The 18,983-nt window shown below is 41.7% G+C and overlaps 1 protein-coding gene across 2 annotated transcripts in view; it reads right to left on the reverse strand.

Annotated features, from left to right (window-relative positions):
* The window catches only part of LOC117367932 (collagen alpha-1(I) chain-like), a 539,431-nt gene that overhangs the window by 128,542 nt on the left and 391,906 nt on the right, over window positions 1–18,983 (reverse strand). For both annotated transcript variants that reach the window (XM_033961051.1, XM_033961050.1), the window contains exons 34-37: window positions 16,762–16,815; window positions 13,223–13,276; window positions 7,371–7,415; window positions 5,253–5,297 (exon numbers count right to left, since the gene is read on the reverse strand). In XM_033961051.1, the coding sequence (XP_033816942.1) occupies window positions 5,253–5,297; window positions 7,371–7,415; window positions 13,223–13,276; window positions 16,762–16,815 (198 nt within the window). The remainder of the gene's footprint in view (window positions 1–5,252; window positions 5,298–7,370; window positions 7,416–13,222; window positions 13,277–16,761; window positions 16,816–18,983) is intronic.

Genomic DNA, 18,983 nt, shown 5'->3' on the forward strand with positions numbered 1-18,983 from the left:
TGAGGCCCCACTTGGAGTATTGTGTTTAGTTTTAGAGACCATATCTGGTGAAGGATATAAGAAGACCTGAGGTGGTCCAGAAAAAGATGATGAAAATGGTAGGGGGTGTGTAACACAAAACATACGAGAAGAGACTGAAGACCTGACTATGTATACTCTAGAGGACAGGAGGAATAGAGAAGATATGATACAGACATTTAGATACATAAAAGGTATTAATACAGAGAAGAGGAAAATAGTAAAACTAGAGGACATAAATTGAGGTTGAAGGGTGGTAGACTTAAGAGTAATGTTAGGAAATTCTTTTTCATGGCAAGAGTGGTTGATTCTTGGTGACAGAACTCAAAAAAGTATGTAGTGAACACAGAGGACCACTAATCAGAAAATGAAGGGTATAAATTGAAGAACTAAGGTTGGTACTGGGCAGATTTGCATGGTCTGTGTCCTATATACAGCTATTCAATTTAGGGTGAGCTAGGGAGGGATTTAACAGGAACTCCAGTACGGTAATTTGGAGATGGTTTAGATAGGCTGGAGTGAGCTTTGACAGCAACTTCAGAAGTTGGAACCTAAGGAACCGGGTAGACTTCTATGGTCTAAGGCCCAGAAATATGTACAATTTAATTTAATCATGAATTTACAATGCATGTACCTGTTGGGTAGACTAGATGGACCAATTCAGGTCATTATCTGCTGTCATTATCTGTTAGGCACTTATATGCAGACTTTTAAAAATATGCACACTGTTCACAGTTGTTAAAATGCATGCGGTCTGTGAAAAACTAAAGGAAGGCCTTAGGAAATTGGAAGACTGGGCATCTAAATGGCAGATGAAATTTAATGTGGACAAATGCACAATGATGCTTATTGGGAAGAATAATACAAATCACAGTTACCAGATACTAGGGTCCACCTTGGGGATCCGTGCTCAAGGGGGCGGCATTAGGGATGAGGCATGAGATAGGTGTGCCGATAATATTCAGTGCCAAGACGTGCATAGTTAAGCACAGGATACATGGACTCCTGAAAAAGGTATATGTTACTGAAACATGGACTATATTGGGTCCCTAGTATATCCATTCTATCTGGATTTTGTTGCCTCAGTCTTTGTAATAGAGTGGCTTGATTTTGGACTCCTGCTCTCATCCTATTTGTGGTCCTTCTACTTTTTGTATTTTGGATCTATGTAGCATTCCCCCCCCCCAGTCCTACAAACACCGCAGCATGTCACAGCAGAGGCCGCACTGAAAGCAACCTCTCAGTGGCTGGTGGATCCTTTCCTCTGTACGTACCACCCACAGGAAGTTACATCGAGACAGTACATGAAGAGGAAAGGCTCTGCCAGCTAAAGAGAGGCCATTTTCAGTGTAGCCTTTGCTGGTAATATGCTGTGGCATTTAGAGAAATGGCAGTGGGAGAAGGACTAAACAGAAGCTGGATCCAGGTGTGTACCTGGAACAAAGCTGATGAGGAAGAGAGGGAGAGAGATACTACACCTTGTGTGTAGGGGGGGGGGAGCAAAGGGAAGAGAAAGAGGGACCAAAAGGGACTGGGGAGAAAGGGGACAGATTTTAGATTACGGAGGAGGGGGAAGGAGTAAGGAGAGAAAAGAGAGTGAGATGCTGGGCCAATAGAGGAAGGAAGAGAGATGCTAGATCAGGGAGGGAGGGGGGTCAAGGGTGGGGCTGCCAGAGGAAGGGAAGAAAGGAGAGAATTTGGGCATGTGGAGGTATAGAGAAACAGAAGAAATGATGGAAGTGGAGAATGCACACAAAGGGGCAATATTGGACATAAGGAGAGGGATAGGGACACAGAGGGGTATGCTGGATGGAGAAAATAAAGAGAAACAGGAGAGATGATGAACGTTGGGAGAGGGGAAGGACAGGAACATAGAGGATATGCTGGAAGAGATGAATAAGGGATAGTAGAAATAGAGAAGACATAGCAAAAGGACAGGAATCCTTGGAGAAAGTTGAGAAAAACAGAAGAAAGGCACTAGGACCAAAGCAACGCTCAAGCAATAAAAGCAGGAAAAAGTACTTTTTTTTCCCAATTGCAATAGGTCAGCTTTGGGAAATATGCCTCCTCCCTCCCCTCCCTTGGTCCCACTATCCAGGGAATGATGGTGTTAAAGGAGGCCCATCACAATAGTTTGCCCAGGACACATTCAGTTCTAGCTACACCTTTGACACACTGTGTTGTTTTCCATTCAAGAACAGTCCCAGTACTACATTTTAGCTAAGAACATAAGTATTGCCTCTGCTGGGTCAGATCAGGGGTCCATCGTGCCCAGCAGCCCGCTCCCGCAGCGACCCTTGAGGTCCTTGACCTGTAAGTTCCCACCACCTGAATTGTTTATGCCCTAATCCTGAAGTACCTGTATAGTACCCCTCTATCTATACCCTGTAATCCATTTTTCCTTCAAGAAGTCATCCAGGCCCTTTTGAAACCCATTATTGTAATCTGTCCTATCACCTCTCCTGGAAGCACATTCCAGGTGTCCACCACCCTCTGAGTGAAGAAGTACTTCTTAGCGTTCGTCTTGAATCTGTCTCCTTTCAATTTTTCTGAATGCCCTCTTGTTTTTGATGTCCCCGCTAGCCTGAAGAATCTGTCCCTCTCCACCTTCTCTATACCTTTCATGATTTTTATAGGTCTCTATCATGTCCCCTCTAAGTCTTCGCTTTTCCAGGGTAAAGAGCCCCAACTTCTCCAGCCTTTCGGTATATGCAAGGTTTTCCATGCCCTTAATCATTTTTGTTGCTCTTCTCTGGACCCTCTCGAGCATCACCATATCCTTCTTAAGGTCCGGCGACCAGTATTGGACGCAGTACTTCAGATGCGGGTGCACCATTGCTCTATACAGCGGCAGGATAACTTCCTTTGCTCTGATAGCGATACCTTTTTTGATAATGCCCAACATTCTGTTCACTTTTTTTGAGCCCGCTGTACATTGTGCCGCTGGCTTCATCATTGTATCCACCAATACCCCCCAAGTCTTTTTCAAGGTTGCCTTCCCCCAATACCCTCCCTCCTATCGTATAGCTGTACATTGGGTTCCTTTTCCCTATGTGCAAGACTTTACATTTCTCTACATTGAAGCTCATCTGCCATCTTTTTGCCCACTCACCCAGCTTGTTCAGGTCACTTTGTAGATCTTTGCATTCCTCAACAGTTCTGACCCTACTGGAGAGTTTTGTGTCGTCCGCAAATTTTATAACTTCACACTTTGTCCCTATTTCCATGTCATTAATGAATATATTGAACAGCAACGGTCCCAGCACTGACCCTTGTGGGACACCACTTGTGACCCCTTTCCAGTCAGAGTAGTGTCCCTTTACTCCTACCCTCTGCTTCCTGTCCGCCAGCCAATTTTTGACCCATCTGTGCACGTCCCCTTCCACCCCGTAGCTCCACAGTTTCCTTAGTAGGCGCTCGTGGGGTACCTTGTCAAAAGCTTTTTGGAAATCCAGATATACGATGTCTATAGGATCACCTTTGTCCAGTTGTTTGTTTATCCCCTCAAAGAAATGCAGTTCGTTTGGCATGATCTTCCTTTAAAGAAACCATGCTGGCTTGTTCAACAGATTATTCTTTTCTATGTGCTCATTGATACTTTCCTTGATCAATGATTTGGCCATCTTCCCCGGAACTGAGGTTAAGCTCACCGGTCTGTAGTTCCCTGGGTCGCCTCTCGATCCTTTTTTGAAGATAGGCGTAACATTTGCTATCTTCCAGTCCTCCGGGATTACCCTGTTCTCAAGGATAGATTACAAATCTGTCGTAGTAACTCTGCTGTTTCATCTCTGAGCTCTTTCAGTATTCTTGGGTGGATTCCGTCTGGGCCCGGAGATTTGTCAGTTTTTAATCTATCTATTTGCTTGAGCATGTCTTCGAGGCTTACCTCCAAATATGATAGTTTTCCCTCTTGATCTCCCCTTTAAGATTTTTTCCGGTTCAGGCATGTTGGATGTGTCTTCTTTTGTAAAGACCGACAAGAAGAACGTGTTTAGTCTATCAGCCACCTCTTTTTCTTCCTTCACCACTCTCTTCCTGTCTCCCTCGTTCAAATGTCCCATCTTCTCCCTTGCCGGCTGCTTTCCTTTCACATATCAGAAGAATGGTTTAAAATTTCGTGCTTCCTTGGCTAGTCTCTCTTCGTATTCTTTATTTGCTTTTCTGACCACTCGGTGACATTCTTTTTGCTGCTTCCTGTGCTCCTTCCAATTTTCGTCAGTTTTGTCCTGATAATTTCCAGATTTTTCAACACTACAAACTTTTCATTTGGGCTAGACTCAGACGTAACCTGTGGAAATATTTCTTCATGGAAAGGGTGGTAAATTCATGGAATGGCCTTCCAGTGGAAATGGTGGAGATGAAAACTGCATCTGAAGTCAAGAAAGATTGGGACAAGTACAATACATAAGAACTCTAAGGGAGAGTAGATGGCATGGATGGGCAGACTGAACATATTGTCTTTTCCGGCCTTCATTTTCCTCTGTTTCCATGTTTTGACAGCAAAAGCAATAATTTAATTTTAGGTATTTATATACTGCCTATCAAGGTTATCTAAGTGGTTTACAATCAGGTAGGTACTCAAGCATTTACTCTATCTGTCCCAGTGGGCTCACAATCTATCTAACATACCTCTGGCAATGGAGGTTTGAGTGACTTGCCCAGGGTCACAAGGGGCAGTGTGGGAATTGAACCCGCACCCTTACGGTGCTGAGGCTGTAACTTTAGCCACTAGGCTACTTCTTCCTCCTAACAAGATGGGGGAGGGGAAGGCTTGGACTACCAGTTGCAATGTCCAATCCTGATTCCACAAGCTGAGTCACCATTGTTAGCACTAGTAAATGTGTTATTTCGTAGAGAATGACATGGTGGATGTTACCTGTGACTAGCTGTGAGTAGCCACGGGTAACCCCCCAAAACGATGGAGGGAGGAAGGTGCTCACCGCAGGTGAAGGGGATGGTGGGGACGGGGCAGTGAAGGGGACGGTGGTCTGGTGACGGGGCAGTGATGGGGACAGATTTTTTCCACGTGTCATTCTCTAGTATTTAGTGAGCTGCTTGCCCTTTAGGTAGGCAGAGCCCATACAATGCACCTCAAAGCATATTCATTTATCTTCATATCTATTGTTTATACCTTTCCATGTAACAGATAAACATTGTGATCCTGGCAGAGATAATGCAAGCAAAAAAAGACAGTAAGAGGATAATGTACTTAGGTGGTTTTTAGGTTCACTTACTGGCATTCCAGTCATTCCTTTGGGTCCAAAGTCTCCCTGTCTTCCCTACAACAGCAGCAAGTTTATATGTTATCTATGTATGTTCTCAGAAACACAGAATAAGAAAATATTTAACAGAGACTGTACAGCATTCCAACAATCAAAAGGCACTAGGTCAGTGATTTTCAGTCATTCTTGCAAGTAAAACAGTGTTTTATCCAAGTTGCATCCACTATTTCAGAGTTGCCTGCTCTGTGTATGGTTAAAAATAAGAACACTATAGATTTTGTAAACATTATGTAGTGGAAGTGTTCCCAGGGTAAGGATAGTTTTAGGGAAAAACACACATGTAATTTTGGATTTTCAAAATTGTGCACATTGTTTTAACTGGAGAAAGCACCTGCAAGAAAAGCAGGTGGCAATCTCTGTGGCTATGTTTTTCTTAGATGATTATCAATGCAAAAGCAATGCATAGTTTGAATTTGAAAAACAGGTGCAAAGACAGTGGTGGATTTTGCTGCAGTGCAAACTATCCATACTGCTACACAGTCCATGGAAGCTGGAACCCAGACGATCAGTCAGGAAAGTTTACTGCAGTATATGATTGCCTGAGCAGACAACTCTCACCAATGGGTAACTGCATATCACCACAGTTATCAGATAAATGCATGCGACCCAGGAGGTTAGCATGTATTAGCACTAGAATCAGATCTTGTTCCTTGCTCCCTTTTTTAATCTCAGGCACGTTCAGTATGGCAACAAAGTTAGGGTTACCATATTTTGGGCCGCAAAACCCAGATACGTGGCCCTACCCTGTTCTGCAGCCAGCCCCGCCCCCACAAAGCCTCCTCTCTTCTTCCCTGACAAGCTCCGGCTGCATCCTGGAGCATACGAGCATGACCTACAACTCTACCTCCCTCTAGGCCAGAGGTAGGCAATTCAGGTCCTTGAGAGCTGGAGCCAGGTCAAGTTTTCAGGATATCCACAATGAATATGTATTAGATGGATTTCCATGCACTGCCTCTGAGATGCAAATCTATCTCATGCATATTTATAGTGGATATCCTGAAAACCTGACCTGACTGGCTCTTGAGGACTGGAATTGCCTACCCCTGCCCTAGGCCAACATCAGGACACACAAATCAGGAATCTCCAGCCTCAATAAAGACCTGAATGACCAGGAACAAGTTACAGTTAAATGAGTCTAAGACAGAACTCCTCTGGATACACAAAGATCCTAGCACATACCTCCGTCCATCCTTTTCCTGGGGCACAGACACCCTTAATGGCCAAAGATAACCTCCGCAGCCTAGGAGTAACTCTCAATTCAAGCTTATCACTGATAGATCACATAGTGTCATCCTAATTCTACTACTACCGCCAACTTAAATGCATATGTGCATACTTCACAGAATCCAAATTCGCCCAACTGCTGTACGCTTTTGTACTATTCTGCTTAGATTATTGTAACACACTACTAGTGGGCCTGCCTGCCAAAACTCTCATGTGATCCACCTTCTGAAAAACCTAGGCACCCATGCCCACATTACCCCTGCACTAGCATCCTTGCACTGGCTGCCCATTCACAAACGCTGTGCCTTCAAAGCCCTGGTCCTCACTTTCAAAGCCTTCCATGAAATGATTCCACACTATATGACAACTAAACTTCAAATCTACTTCCCAAAGCGACCACTGAGATCCCAAGGAGAGAAACAACTGACCATGCCGCCTGGACACTCTCTCAAGACCGAAACAGCCTATAAACGCTCCTGCTCACATTTCATATCCAGACTATGGCATTCCCTCATCTATTAGAACACTAGATGGAATATGGAGCTTCACAAACTCAGCGCCTTAATGACATGTGCCCAGAAACTCAGCATCTCCACTACCCGACCTACTGCACACAAACGCCATTCAGAATTCAATGTAACTGCACCATCCACTATCACCCAGATGCTGCATAGTGTTAATGTTTTATTTTGTCATGTTTATATTGTCAATCATATCATCTCTGTCATGTCTCAAACATATTGTGAATGTACCTTGTAACCCATTCTGGGCTCCTTTGGGAGGACAGGCTAAATAAACCGAGCAAATAAATAAATAAAATAAAAAGAAGGTCTTGCTTTATATTACCTGTGGTCCAGATGAGCCTCTTTCCCCAGGAGGGCCAGGTAGACCCTAGTATTAGAAAGAAAGAAAAAGATCTTATCAGATTAATACTATTTGTGAAGGCTGGAGAAACAATCAACTGTGAAGAGGGGGGGGGGGGAGAGACAAGATGGCAGCATGTGTTTGGTGATCTTGAAAGTTCATTACCTCATTTTGATTTCCTGTGGGTTAGAGCAGTGGTTCCCAACCCTGTCCTGGAGGACCACTAGGCCAGTTGGGTTTTCAGGATAGTCCTAATTAATATTCACGGAGCAGATTTGCATGCCTGGCACCTCCACTATATGCAGATCTCTCTCATGAATATTTATTAGGGCTAGCCTGAAAACCTGACTGGTCTGATGGTCCTCCAGGACAGGGTTGGGAACCATTGGGTTAGAGAGTATCAAACAGAGCAATTGCCCTAGGCCTCCATTCTACATGGCATCTGATACCTGAATCAAAGCTGAAGGAATAGTCTGCAGGTGGGCTGGGCCCTGGATCCAATTTTCATGTATTCTTTACCCATGGAACTTAAATTAGTATGTAACTTTTCTATTTTAGGCTTCTTGTTATTCGCTGACTATCCAGCCTTCTTTCAATGTGAACCACTTGACGGTTTAGAAAAATAAAGTTATTATTATTATTATTATCCCTGCAAGGCTTACCGTTCTAGAATTAGTTGCCCTTTTCTAATACAGTTGTAGATTATGGGGATTCATGAAAAGCCCGCTGGTAGCTAACAAGGGTTTAATCCTCTGCTGTGGGTGTTAATGTTGGAGAGTCAACCCTGCTTAGGGTGAGGAGAGTCAACTCCATTTAAGGTGAGGTCAGTCTTGGCCCCCGAGATCATTCCATGGCACAGCCATGCCTAGGCGATCCAGAGATGGCACAGAAATTGGAGGCCATTCTGGAAATGAATGCCACTGAAAACTCATGGGAGAGAGTGGGATCCAGTCTCTCTTTGTGGCCACCTAGACTTTTGTCATTTTTATTGACGAATGTGGAGTGACAGAGCAGAACAATATCGGATGCTTTGGAAGAGACTCCAGGCATAGAAGCTGGAATCTCTTCAGTGATTCTGGAATAGGATTCGATATCTACAGCTTCAGGTGCTTCTCAGATAACTAAGCACTATGTGGAAAGGAAGCATCCATTTCTAAATGTTTTTTTGATTTAAATTCCCTGAATAAAACTGTAGGATATTTGGTCCAAAAGCAGAAAGGCCTCGGGAAAGAACATTTGGAGTGTGTTGTGGCCTTGGAAAGAGAATCCAGTGAATCGAAAGGGGTTTTTAATATGTTAGTTCAAGACACAATCATAATTCATAGGAAGTTGGAACAACTAGAGATCCAGGCTAGATATTTAAATCTTCACCTTTTGAATTTTCCTACAGAACCAGATATGTTACCCTTGTGGCTGAGGTGTTGAAGATTCCTGATTCAGCAATATTTCCAGTAAATAAAGTACATTTTCTTCCTGTAAAGGGTCAGCAATTAGTAGGGATGATTAATAGTCTTGATGTTAATACTCATATGTTGGAGAGCTCTATTTCTGATCATTACAAGATGACAACTATATTATTAAATCTTGTATATGAGTAAGACCTGAATAAGCTTCTCTGTACTTTAGAAACTCAGTTGTTACTGTTCTAGATCAATGAATTGGGGTACATCCTGATGTGATTAGAGCCAACAGGAACAACAAATTGTTTATTGCAATGAGACAGGAAGTCCTGGAATTAGGTGTTATATGTTACCTAAGATACTGTTATTAAATATTTGGGAATCTGTTATACTTTCTTTGCCCCAGAATAACTGCATTCCTTTTTTACAACAAATGTTAAAAAGCTAAGAATTTATCATCTCCAATGGAAGTAGATATTTTTCCTCGTTATAAATCTTCATTGTATTCCACTCCTCCCTCCTTTTATTGTTTTCTAATGCTGACAGCTTCTTTGTTCTTCCCTTTTATAAATGTGTGCTGAAATTTATTTCCTTTTCTCTCGTTACTCTTGTTGCTATTAAACAAGTTACTTGTGTGTACTTATTAAAATGGATAAATAAATATTAAAACAAAACTATGCATGACACTTGGCATTCATGAAAGAAACTCACTGAAGCACAGGGAGCCAGCCATGGTCGTGGCAAAGCGAAAGGCACTGTGGGGGAGGGAGAAAAGCATGGGTAAAGGGATATGCGAAAAAGATACGTGAAGTGGGAAAGATGGAGAATACCAGAACACACGTGAGCAGAGGAGAGGGAGTATCCCTCTTGCTTCCATCCTCCACACTGACATCTCTCCTGAGCTCACAAATCTCTTGCAGTGATATTTCAATTTTAGCTGTAGGTGAAGCTTAGGGTTACCAGATTTGTTCAAGAAAAAAAAGAGGACATGTGGCTCTGCCCCGTTCTGCCCCTAGCCCTGTCCCATTCTGTCCTAGCCCTTCCCCCACACAAACCTTACCTCGTTCCCCGAGTCCAGGCCGCATGCATGCATTGCATGCATGTGACATCATCATTTCTCATCTGTGCATATTCGGAGGCCCTCCAATGCATGCTTGCCTGTGCATGCTTGGGGCCTTCCAAAACCTGGACAAACTGCCAGGTTTTGAAAATGCATCTAGACACCCAGACAGTCCTCTAAAAAAGGACATGTCTGGGTTTTCCTGGATATCTGGTTACCCTACTGAAGCTCATTCTAATTTCCACAGTAGATTTACACTAGTACTGAGCTCCTGCAATGGCTCAGTCTTTAAATTTGATTTTATGATGATATAAAGCTATTTTTTTACCAAAGGGAGAACACTTTTCTAAAGCCATTTACATGGGCAAATTCCAATTTACCTCAGTAAAATGACCGTCTGTAAACTTCTCAGCCCTTAGCCAGCTAAAAGTATGTGCAGGTATCAATACCGTACAGCTCTTACCCAAGCATAAAGTAGATGGGTGGGCCTGGGGACATGTTTAGGTTGGGGAGAGACTTAACATGCAAGGACTACAATTTCAAATCCACACATGTTCTAGAAGGCATACTGTATACCTCTACAGCAGTGGTCTCAAGCTCGCGGCCTGCCAGGCACTATTTTGAGGCCTTCGGTATTATAAAGAAAGATTCTTTATGGAAAACTTGTGCCTTAAGTGTCCGGTCGTCGTATCTGGTGATCGCATTCTGAAACGCTGCCCGCCTCACTGCTGTAACCTCATGCAAGTGCTTTCCTGCATCTGTACGTGATTGTCCTGGCGGGCCGCGAACTTGAGACCACTGCTGTAGAGGTATACAGTATGCTTTCTAGAACATGTGTGGATTTGAAATTGTAGTCCTTGCATGTTAAGTCTCTCCCCAACCTAAACATGTCCCCAGGCCCACCCATCTACTTTATGCTTGGGTAAGAGCTGGAAAGAAAACCCTGGAAGTTCAATGCAGGTTGCCAAACATGGCACTGGCAATGAATTTCCCCGTTTGCCATTGACCACAGGAGACAGCTGCCTATGTTCTGCGGTCTGAATATCTGGCGGTAAGTATCTATGATGTTTCCTATGAAAACCAGTACTAAGCCCAAAGATGAGTTCCCACAGACTTTGTTTCTATGAAGTGAGATTTGAAAATTGTTCCTTAATGCCCTGGTAGGAAAAAAATGCAGCTGTCCTCATGTCCTTAATAATTAGGATGTACAGTAACAGTTGTGCGTTTATTTTCATGTTTATTAAATTTGATTTAATAATAATAATAATAACAGTTTATATACCGCAGGACCGTGAAGTTCTATGCGGTTTATAATTTTTAGAAATGTTACAGATTAGAAATGTTACAGATTAAATGGGATAAACAAAGTATAGACTTAATTATTGATAGTTCTAGCGATCATTTGTTGAGGATTGAGATTGTATAGGTTGGTTTCCTAAGTATTTCAGGAACAGATGTGTTTTTAGGCGTTTCCTGAATTCCACAAAGGTAGTGGGCACAATCAATTGTTCGAGGTCTTTACCCCATAGTGCTGCTTGATGTGCGAGAAGATGTTGGTAATGACTTTTAAATTTACAACCTCTGACCGGTGGAGAGACAAAGTTCAGATGTGAGCTTCGTTTGTGTCTGTTGTTTGTGAAGGAGAAAAGGTCTGTTATGTATTTAGGGGCTAGGCCGTAGAATACCTTGAAGCAGAAACAACCAAACTTGAATTTCACACGTGCCTCCATCGGCAGCCAATGTAAAAGTCGATAGGAAGGTGTCACGTGATCGAACCTTTTCAGTCCACAGAGTAGTCTGATCGCTGCATTTTGAACTAGTTGCAATCGTCGTGTATACTTCTGGGAGAGTGCCAAGTAGGCGAAGTTACAATAATCTAGTTGACTCAGTATAAGGGATTATACCAGAATACGGAATGATGAGCCATCGAAGTAAGCTCTGATGGACCGAAGCTTCCAAAGGGTATGAAAGAGTTTTCTGATCAAGGAGTCTACCTGGTTTTTCATGGTCAGGTTCTGGTCCAGTGTTACTCCCAATATCTTCATAGTGGGTTGAATGGGATATATAAGGTTATTGATGCACATTGGTGCTTTAGTGTCAAGTGGGTATGGTGATGCTATGAAAAATTTTGTTTTCTCTGGGTTTAGTTTTAGTCTGAATTCAGTCATCCATTGCTCCATCCGATTTAGTACTTCTGTTGTTTTGGGGGTGACTTCTGAGACAGAGTTGGTGAATGGGATAATTATTGTAAAGTCGTCAGTGTAGCTAAATAGTTTTATCCCTAGTTGGGACAGTTGTGCACCCAATGAGGACATGTAGACATTGAAGAGCAGAGGGGATAGTGGTGATCCTTGTGGCACGCCAGATGGATTGCTCCATGTGTTTGAGAGATCGTGATTAAAGCGGACTTGGTAGGTGCGTGAAATAAGGAAACCTCGGAACCAGTTCAGTACTTCTCCTTTGATTCCAGTTGCGTCTAGGCATTGTAGCAGTTTTCCATGGTCCACCAGATCAAAGGCGGAACTCATGTCAAATTGCATGATTAGGGTGTTGAGGCCCTTGCTGAATAAGTAACGCAAATTGTCCAGAATGGCTGCAATTACTGTTTCATTTACCGCCCTATTGATCAAGCCACCAAAGTAGTTTACAATAAATATAACATGGAAACAAAAATAAAATGCCAATAAATTAATAGGAAATAGAAAAAAAAAAAGTATCAGGCTGTCCTAACTTTATTCACACAAGTATTCAATAGTGTTCAGAATCAAAATCAAAATCAACAAAATAGCAAAAATTCCAGTGATGTGACTAAGAACTTCCACTATGGGATGTCAGATTGACCATATGGAGAAATATAACTCTTAGGCCAGTCAACTCTTCACTCATCCCAAATATTTTTTCATAATTTATATTTTTCTACTTTTTTGTGCATTTTTCAATTCTTATGCAGTTAGAATATATTGTATAATAAAGATAACAGCTTTTTTTTGGTAGTAAATATTGTTTAGATCATGCTGTGTATGTTTTCTCCAGCATAGAAACAAACGCTCCCCTCTGCCAATGCGTTTCGCCACTCTTTATCAAGGCTTTATCAAGGCTTCCCATAATGGAAGTTCTTAGTCACATCACTGGAATTTTTGCTATTTTGCTAACTTTATTCAGGCAGTTATCTGGGTACCTGTCTAATATCATCTGGTATCCAGATAAGTGGATGGAAATACCTGGGTCTAGTTTACTCAGCAGCAGTCAGCATTTAAAGAAACAATGTCCACTGAATATTGACCAGCTAGAAAATATTTGTCAAGAAGAGGCAAGAAACTAAGTCATATGAATGATTGAAATAAAATGTATCAGCAGAGCTCTGAAACACTTACTCTGGGACCAGTTTTTCCTGGGAACCCAAAAGGACCCTGAATACCAGGTTCTCCCTTGAAGAAAGAAAACAGTATGAGATCTTCTATTGTTCAACCAAAGATTTGCCACTACAAATCAGTAAAGGGTTAATTAAAAAAAAAATTCTCAGTGCTTCCATCTAGGAAAACTGTCAGTTGGGCTCCTAAATTTAGATCTACAATTTAGGCCTCTATTTTAGAAGGATCCCCAAGTTTAATAGCTGCTTTTACACAGGTACATCAGATATATCTCCAAATAACAATTCATACATGGGAATCCACATGACACATGAAGGGGCATTTTCAAAAGCACGTCCAAGTCAGAATTGGGGCATCCTGCTCATTATGTCCACCAAAAATGTCCATCCCACAGCTATTTTCAAGCAGAATATATGTCAGGATTTCCTGTTTAAAAATACATGAGAAGGATGTTTTTGTGCTGAGAACATCCAAAATGAACAGCCATTTTCTAAAAATAAAACATCCAAAACATGGACGCCAACAAAGCAGGCACAAAAACGCCTGTCTGCCATCATTTGTACATAAGTGGCCACACAGATGTCCCTGACGAGCAGAAGGCAGCCTTGTGATCCATGTAGTGGAATTTAAACAATGGTACAAATACCACCTTAATTCCTTTATATGTTATTGTGAGTCCACCAGGAACAGAAAAAAACCTAAAAATACACCACTACAATAGCCATCACACTTGCAAATGTCTTATAAATTCAGGTATAGTAGGTATTTCTATGTTCCAGGAGGGCTCACATATTTGTACAAAAATAAGAGTTTTGTTTTGGTATTATTCCTGATGGCAATGATGGATGGGGAAGGAAATTTTTATCTTTTGTATAAATACTGATTGATTATAAGTGCTTGGTTGATTATCATTATTTGTATATAAATTGTATTGCACTTTTGGTTGGCATTAAAAACTAAATAAAGTAAAAAAAAACACAAAAAAACAGTTAAAAGTGGGAGATTAATCTGGGTCTTGTTGGTCAAAGTCTACTGCACCGATCATTAGGCTACTCCTTACACTTGCTTGCTGCTCTATTAGGAATGGCCATAAGACCTGAAGCTGACATCTATTGTCACTTTCATTGCTTAGAGGGGAAGGGGGTGGGGGGGATCAGTAACTAGAAGATGAAGGAAGGATCATGTCTTCATTCATCTAGTGGTCAGTTGTTCAATCAGGGCATCTTTTTGTACCCTGGATGTGATTGAAACAGATCTAGGTAAAAACGTCCTCCTTTGTTGCCTTGGACATTTCTTCCTATTATCGATAAAAGACATCCTACTCGTAATTTTGGGCCTGACCTAGTCCTGCTCAAAACATGCCTTCAAAACATCCCCTTGCTAATTGGATGAACTGCAATGTAAAATGTTCAAATTCTGCATTTTGAAAATCATGATTTGGCTGTTTTGGGCAGATGGACTTTTTTGGCCATTTTGAGATAGCCATCTGCTTCAAAAAATGAGCACCATAGATGCCAAGAAAGTGTGGTTAGGGCATGGATAGGGTGTGGTTTTGGCAGGCCATTCTCCATTTTAGAGGAAGAAAACGTATGGATATTAAAAACTATAAATATATGCTTTTAACATCTGTACTGAGGCAGTTGCAAAAGCCAAGGCTGCCCACAGCATCCATTATGGATTTTATCATGTAATCCACTTGGTTTAGGAGGACTATAGATGTACAAATAAATTAACTCTTTCAGATCCCCTGAACATCTATTATCCTCCCCCCCCCAACATCCCTAAAACATCCAATGACACCCCTGAACACTCCTAAACATCCAGCAGAGCCATGGACACCCTGCTGGCATCTAAGAGTATTCCTAACTTTGTGTCATATTGGCCTCCACCCCTACCCTTTATTTCACCTGCAGCTCTTGTTAAGATTGCTAAGGTGTAGTAGGGTTGTCCAGTTATTCCCACTCTTTGTGGCACCAGGTTCAAAAATGGCATCCTTAGCCCCTCAGCAGTAATATCATGGTAGTACTGCTGGGGACTCAAGCTGCCAGATAAGGGCACTGATTGCTCCAGCTCTCAGTACACCACCAGTGATCCTAGTAAGAGGGTGGGGCTTTGGATGTTGATGGGTGGCTGAGATACTATTGAATATCAGCAGTGCCATACCAAGGACTGCACAAGTGGTAGGGCCGCAGAGAACATAAAAAAATGGAGGGGCACAAAAACTGCTCCCAGCCTATCATCTCTTCTCATCGATGGTGGTGACATAGATGGGGCAAGGATTGCTAGTGGTTGAGTTGCACAGGATGCAAATATAGTTCTTGGCTGCTGGGAAGGAAGGGAGAGATTGCTTGGGGGTGTTATTGGATGTTTGGAGGGGAATTGGGGGATCTATTCTATTGGGAACTATAATTTTTAAAAGCTGATTCCAAGCACAATTGGGGAAGAACAGGGAACTTTTTCCCCATTTGAAGTTTTTTTTTATTTTTTAAATCACTGCTTCTTTTGGATGTAGTAGCAAATACAAGTGCAGCCCTCTATGTTCTTAAACTTATTTTACAAGAAGCTCTGATTGACAGAACTTTTTTGTAAAATAGAACATAAATAGTAGGGGAAATGTGAATATCCTGATCTGGATATCTCAGTTCCCATCTCAATATGCTATGTAAAATTGAGCTTCACTTATCTTAGATTTGGATATCCTAGTAGTACAAAATTAGTGTTGTACTCTGATTTTTCTCTGTGGAGTGACGATGTTCCTAAATTGACTTTATTTGAAAGTGTCAAAGTTCCAAAGGTACACTGAAATCATCCACATAAAATAATTCCTTTCCATTGCAAATGCAAGCAGTGTCTCACTTCCAGCTCACCACACAATTGTTTCACACGTACTCACCTTTATAGGACCCCCAGGTATCCCTGAAGAAGACTTTTTGTCGAAACACGGACAATGTTGGGTCCTGTATCCCTAGCGGACTAGGTCCTTTAAGGCTCTTATGTAGATGATTTATTTTTATGTGGATGGAATTATTTTATGTGGATGATTTCAGTGTACCTTTGGAACTTTGACACTTTCAAATAAAGTCCATTTAGGAACATCGTCACTCCTCAGAATTTTTTTGGTTTTCTCTGGATTTTCTTCTTTGTGGATATTTCGGGGTCAATTCCTTTTGTTTTTGTACTCTGATTTTTACCCCATCCATTTGACAAACTACTTTTTAGGCACAGTCAACCAAATTTGAATAACTGATTTACAAAAGCTGAGTTTTTTTAAAACTCTGCATCCATCCAAACAGCTATTTAATCTTTCAGAATACAGAAAATATGCAACTTTTCTGTGATGTGGGCATGCAGGATTCCATATTAACAATGCATAAAATTATGGTATTGCAATTTTGTGTGTGTACAATTCAGCACACATGAAAACCTTCAAAACAGTATCATAAAAGCTACAAAATAAAAAAAGATTAAAATGAACCACTTTGGTTAGCATGAGAACTGTGTTCTTTCTTACATGAAAAGTTAAAATTTTCTTTAAATGGTACCTTTTGCCCCATGGGGCCTGAACGTCCTCTGTCTCCAATAGAGCCTGGATATCCCTTGAAAGATGAGAGGAAGGACAAGTTTGAATCTATATAGAAGTGAGGTATATTAACTTTGGGCCTCTTAACTTGTAAATCACATTGGATTAGTGTGATCCAGAAATTCAGATTAGATTACCTTGCTGCGCCGTATGCTTGGAACAAGCTGCCCAAATCCCTACCGCAGGCTCCGTCTCTGGCAGTGGTTCAAGGCCTAGTTAAAATCCCACCTCATAGAGAGTGCCTTCAACTCCTAACTCCTCTCACCTTGGGTTCCGCAACTTTAAACTTATATGTCTTGTTTGTCTGTCCAAGTTAGATTGTAAGCTCGTCTTATTGCTCTGTAAGCTTTTCCGATTTCTCTTATTGTAAGCTAATAAATGTCAAAATGGCACTGCGTATGCCTTCAGCGCTTTATAAGTGATAAGTAGTAGATTAGATTACTATCACAAGGAAATAACATTTACTAGAAAACCTCAACTCACAATGCATAGGAAGGATCATTTTTAAATGTTCAAATAATGTTATCAGAACCTACTAATCCTAACTAATCACTTCTATTATACACCTTCTTAAAGACATCACTTAAACAGATGCTTCTGGAAGATAGAGGGGTAATATTCAAACATTGTGGTCATCGTTTGATTTAATGCCAGTCACCATGAATATTTTATACCCGGATATTCACTGCCAGTATGTGGTTATCAGCCAGCACTGTATATATAGAGGTATAATTTGACAGTTGGCACTTATTTGGACTGAAAATAGCTAACTAGGTAAGTGGAAAATCTATATAGGCTCTGCTCTAGCCCACCCAGCACTAGTCTGACAGTGCTGAGGTGGTCTTATCTATATTTTTAGTGACATTATCTAGATCAGTGTTCTTCAACCACCGGTCCACGGACCAGTGCCGGTCCACAGAAATTTCCTGCCAGTCCACAAGGCCAGCACATGCATCAGGACGAAAACAGTGTTCTTCAACTGCTGGTCCACGGTGCGATCGATGTGGTGTTATCTTCGAGCCAGCTCCCTCTTCCTAACTGATTCAGTGCACAAAGCCACGGGCAGCGACTCCTTTGGGCATCCTGCGCCTGAACTGGAAGCCTTCTCTCCGACGTTGCAATGTCAGAGGGAAGGCTTCCAGATGAGGCACGGGACATGCAAGGTGTAATTAGTACTATTAAGGGGGCGGGGTTTGGGATGGAGATTGGGTAGAGATGGGCGGGGTCTGGCCCACTACTTAGCCCAGTCTTGTTCAACCGCCGGTCCACGGACCGATGCTGGTCCACAGAATAATTCTTTTATTTCTGCCAGTCCATAGGTGTAAAAAGGTTGAAAAACATTGGTCTAGATAATGCCACTAAAATCTGAGTATGGACCTAGCAAATAGGATTTCTCTGGGTAGAAGCTACTCCTTTCTGGATAAGTCCTGCTAAATAACTGCCCATAGGTGTTTCAGACTCTCTCATTGTGCTAAGAATGTCTCCTGCAAAATATGATGTCATTAAAAGGAAAACAAAACAACAATAGGGAGAACACTTCCAAACATATCCACCCACAGCCAATGTAATGGTACAACAGCAGGATACATGCCAGTAAAAAGTAAGGGTGGCCATTAGTCATATTCCCAATATATCAGTGTTACATAATCACTTTTGAAACTGCTTAAGTGGGTAGCCTGACATTCATACACTGAAGGGAGTAGTTATGTCATCTCATACAAATGTTACCCAACTGGTTATGCTATGTGTGATGTCATTTGTAATCATACTTTGGCAAGAAGGGGGGGCTGGGACTTGTATACCGCCTTTTTGTAGTTTTACAACCACACTCAAAGCAGTTTACATACAGGTACTTCAAGCATTTTCCCTATCTGTGTCGGTGGGCTCACAGTCTATCTAAATATACCTGGGGCAGTGGAGGATTTAGGCCCAAATTCTGTAACTAGCGCCTAATGTTAGGCACCTATTTTGGAGGCGCCCAACTAGATGGCGCCTATCTAAACTGCAAAAAGACCAGTAGAGGAACAAACGGTAGTACTTTAAATACCTTTTAAACTTGAGTGGCGCTCAGAATCCAAGATGGAATGAAAAATCTCGATATGGGGACAAACCCCTAAAGAGCTTCTTACAGAATCTGTCATTGCACCATTATGAGGTAAAAGGTAATTAAAAGTGCTTGTTGAA

This window comes from Geotrypetes seraphini, chromosome 10, assembly GCF_902459505.1.
Source record: "Geotrypetes seraphini chromosome 10, aGeoSer1.1, whole genome shotgun sequence".
Classification (NCBI taxonomy): Eukaryota; Metazoa; Chordata; class Amphibia; order Gymnophiona; family Dermophiidae; genus Geotrypetes; species Geotrypetes seraphini.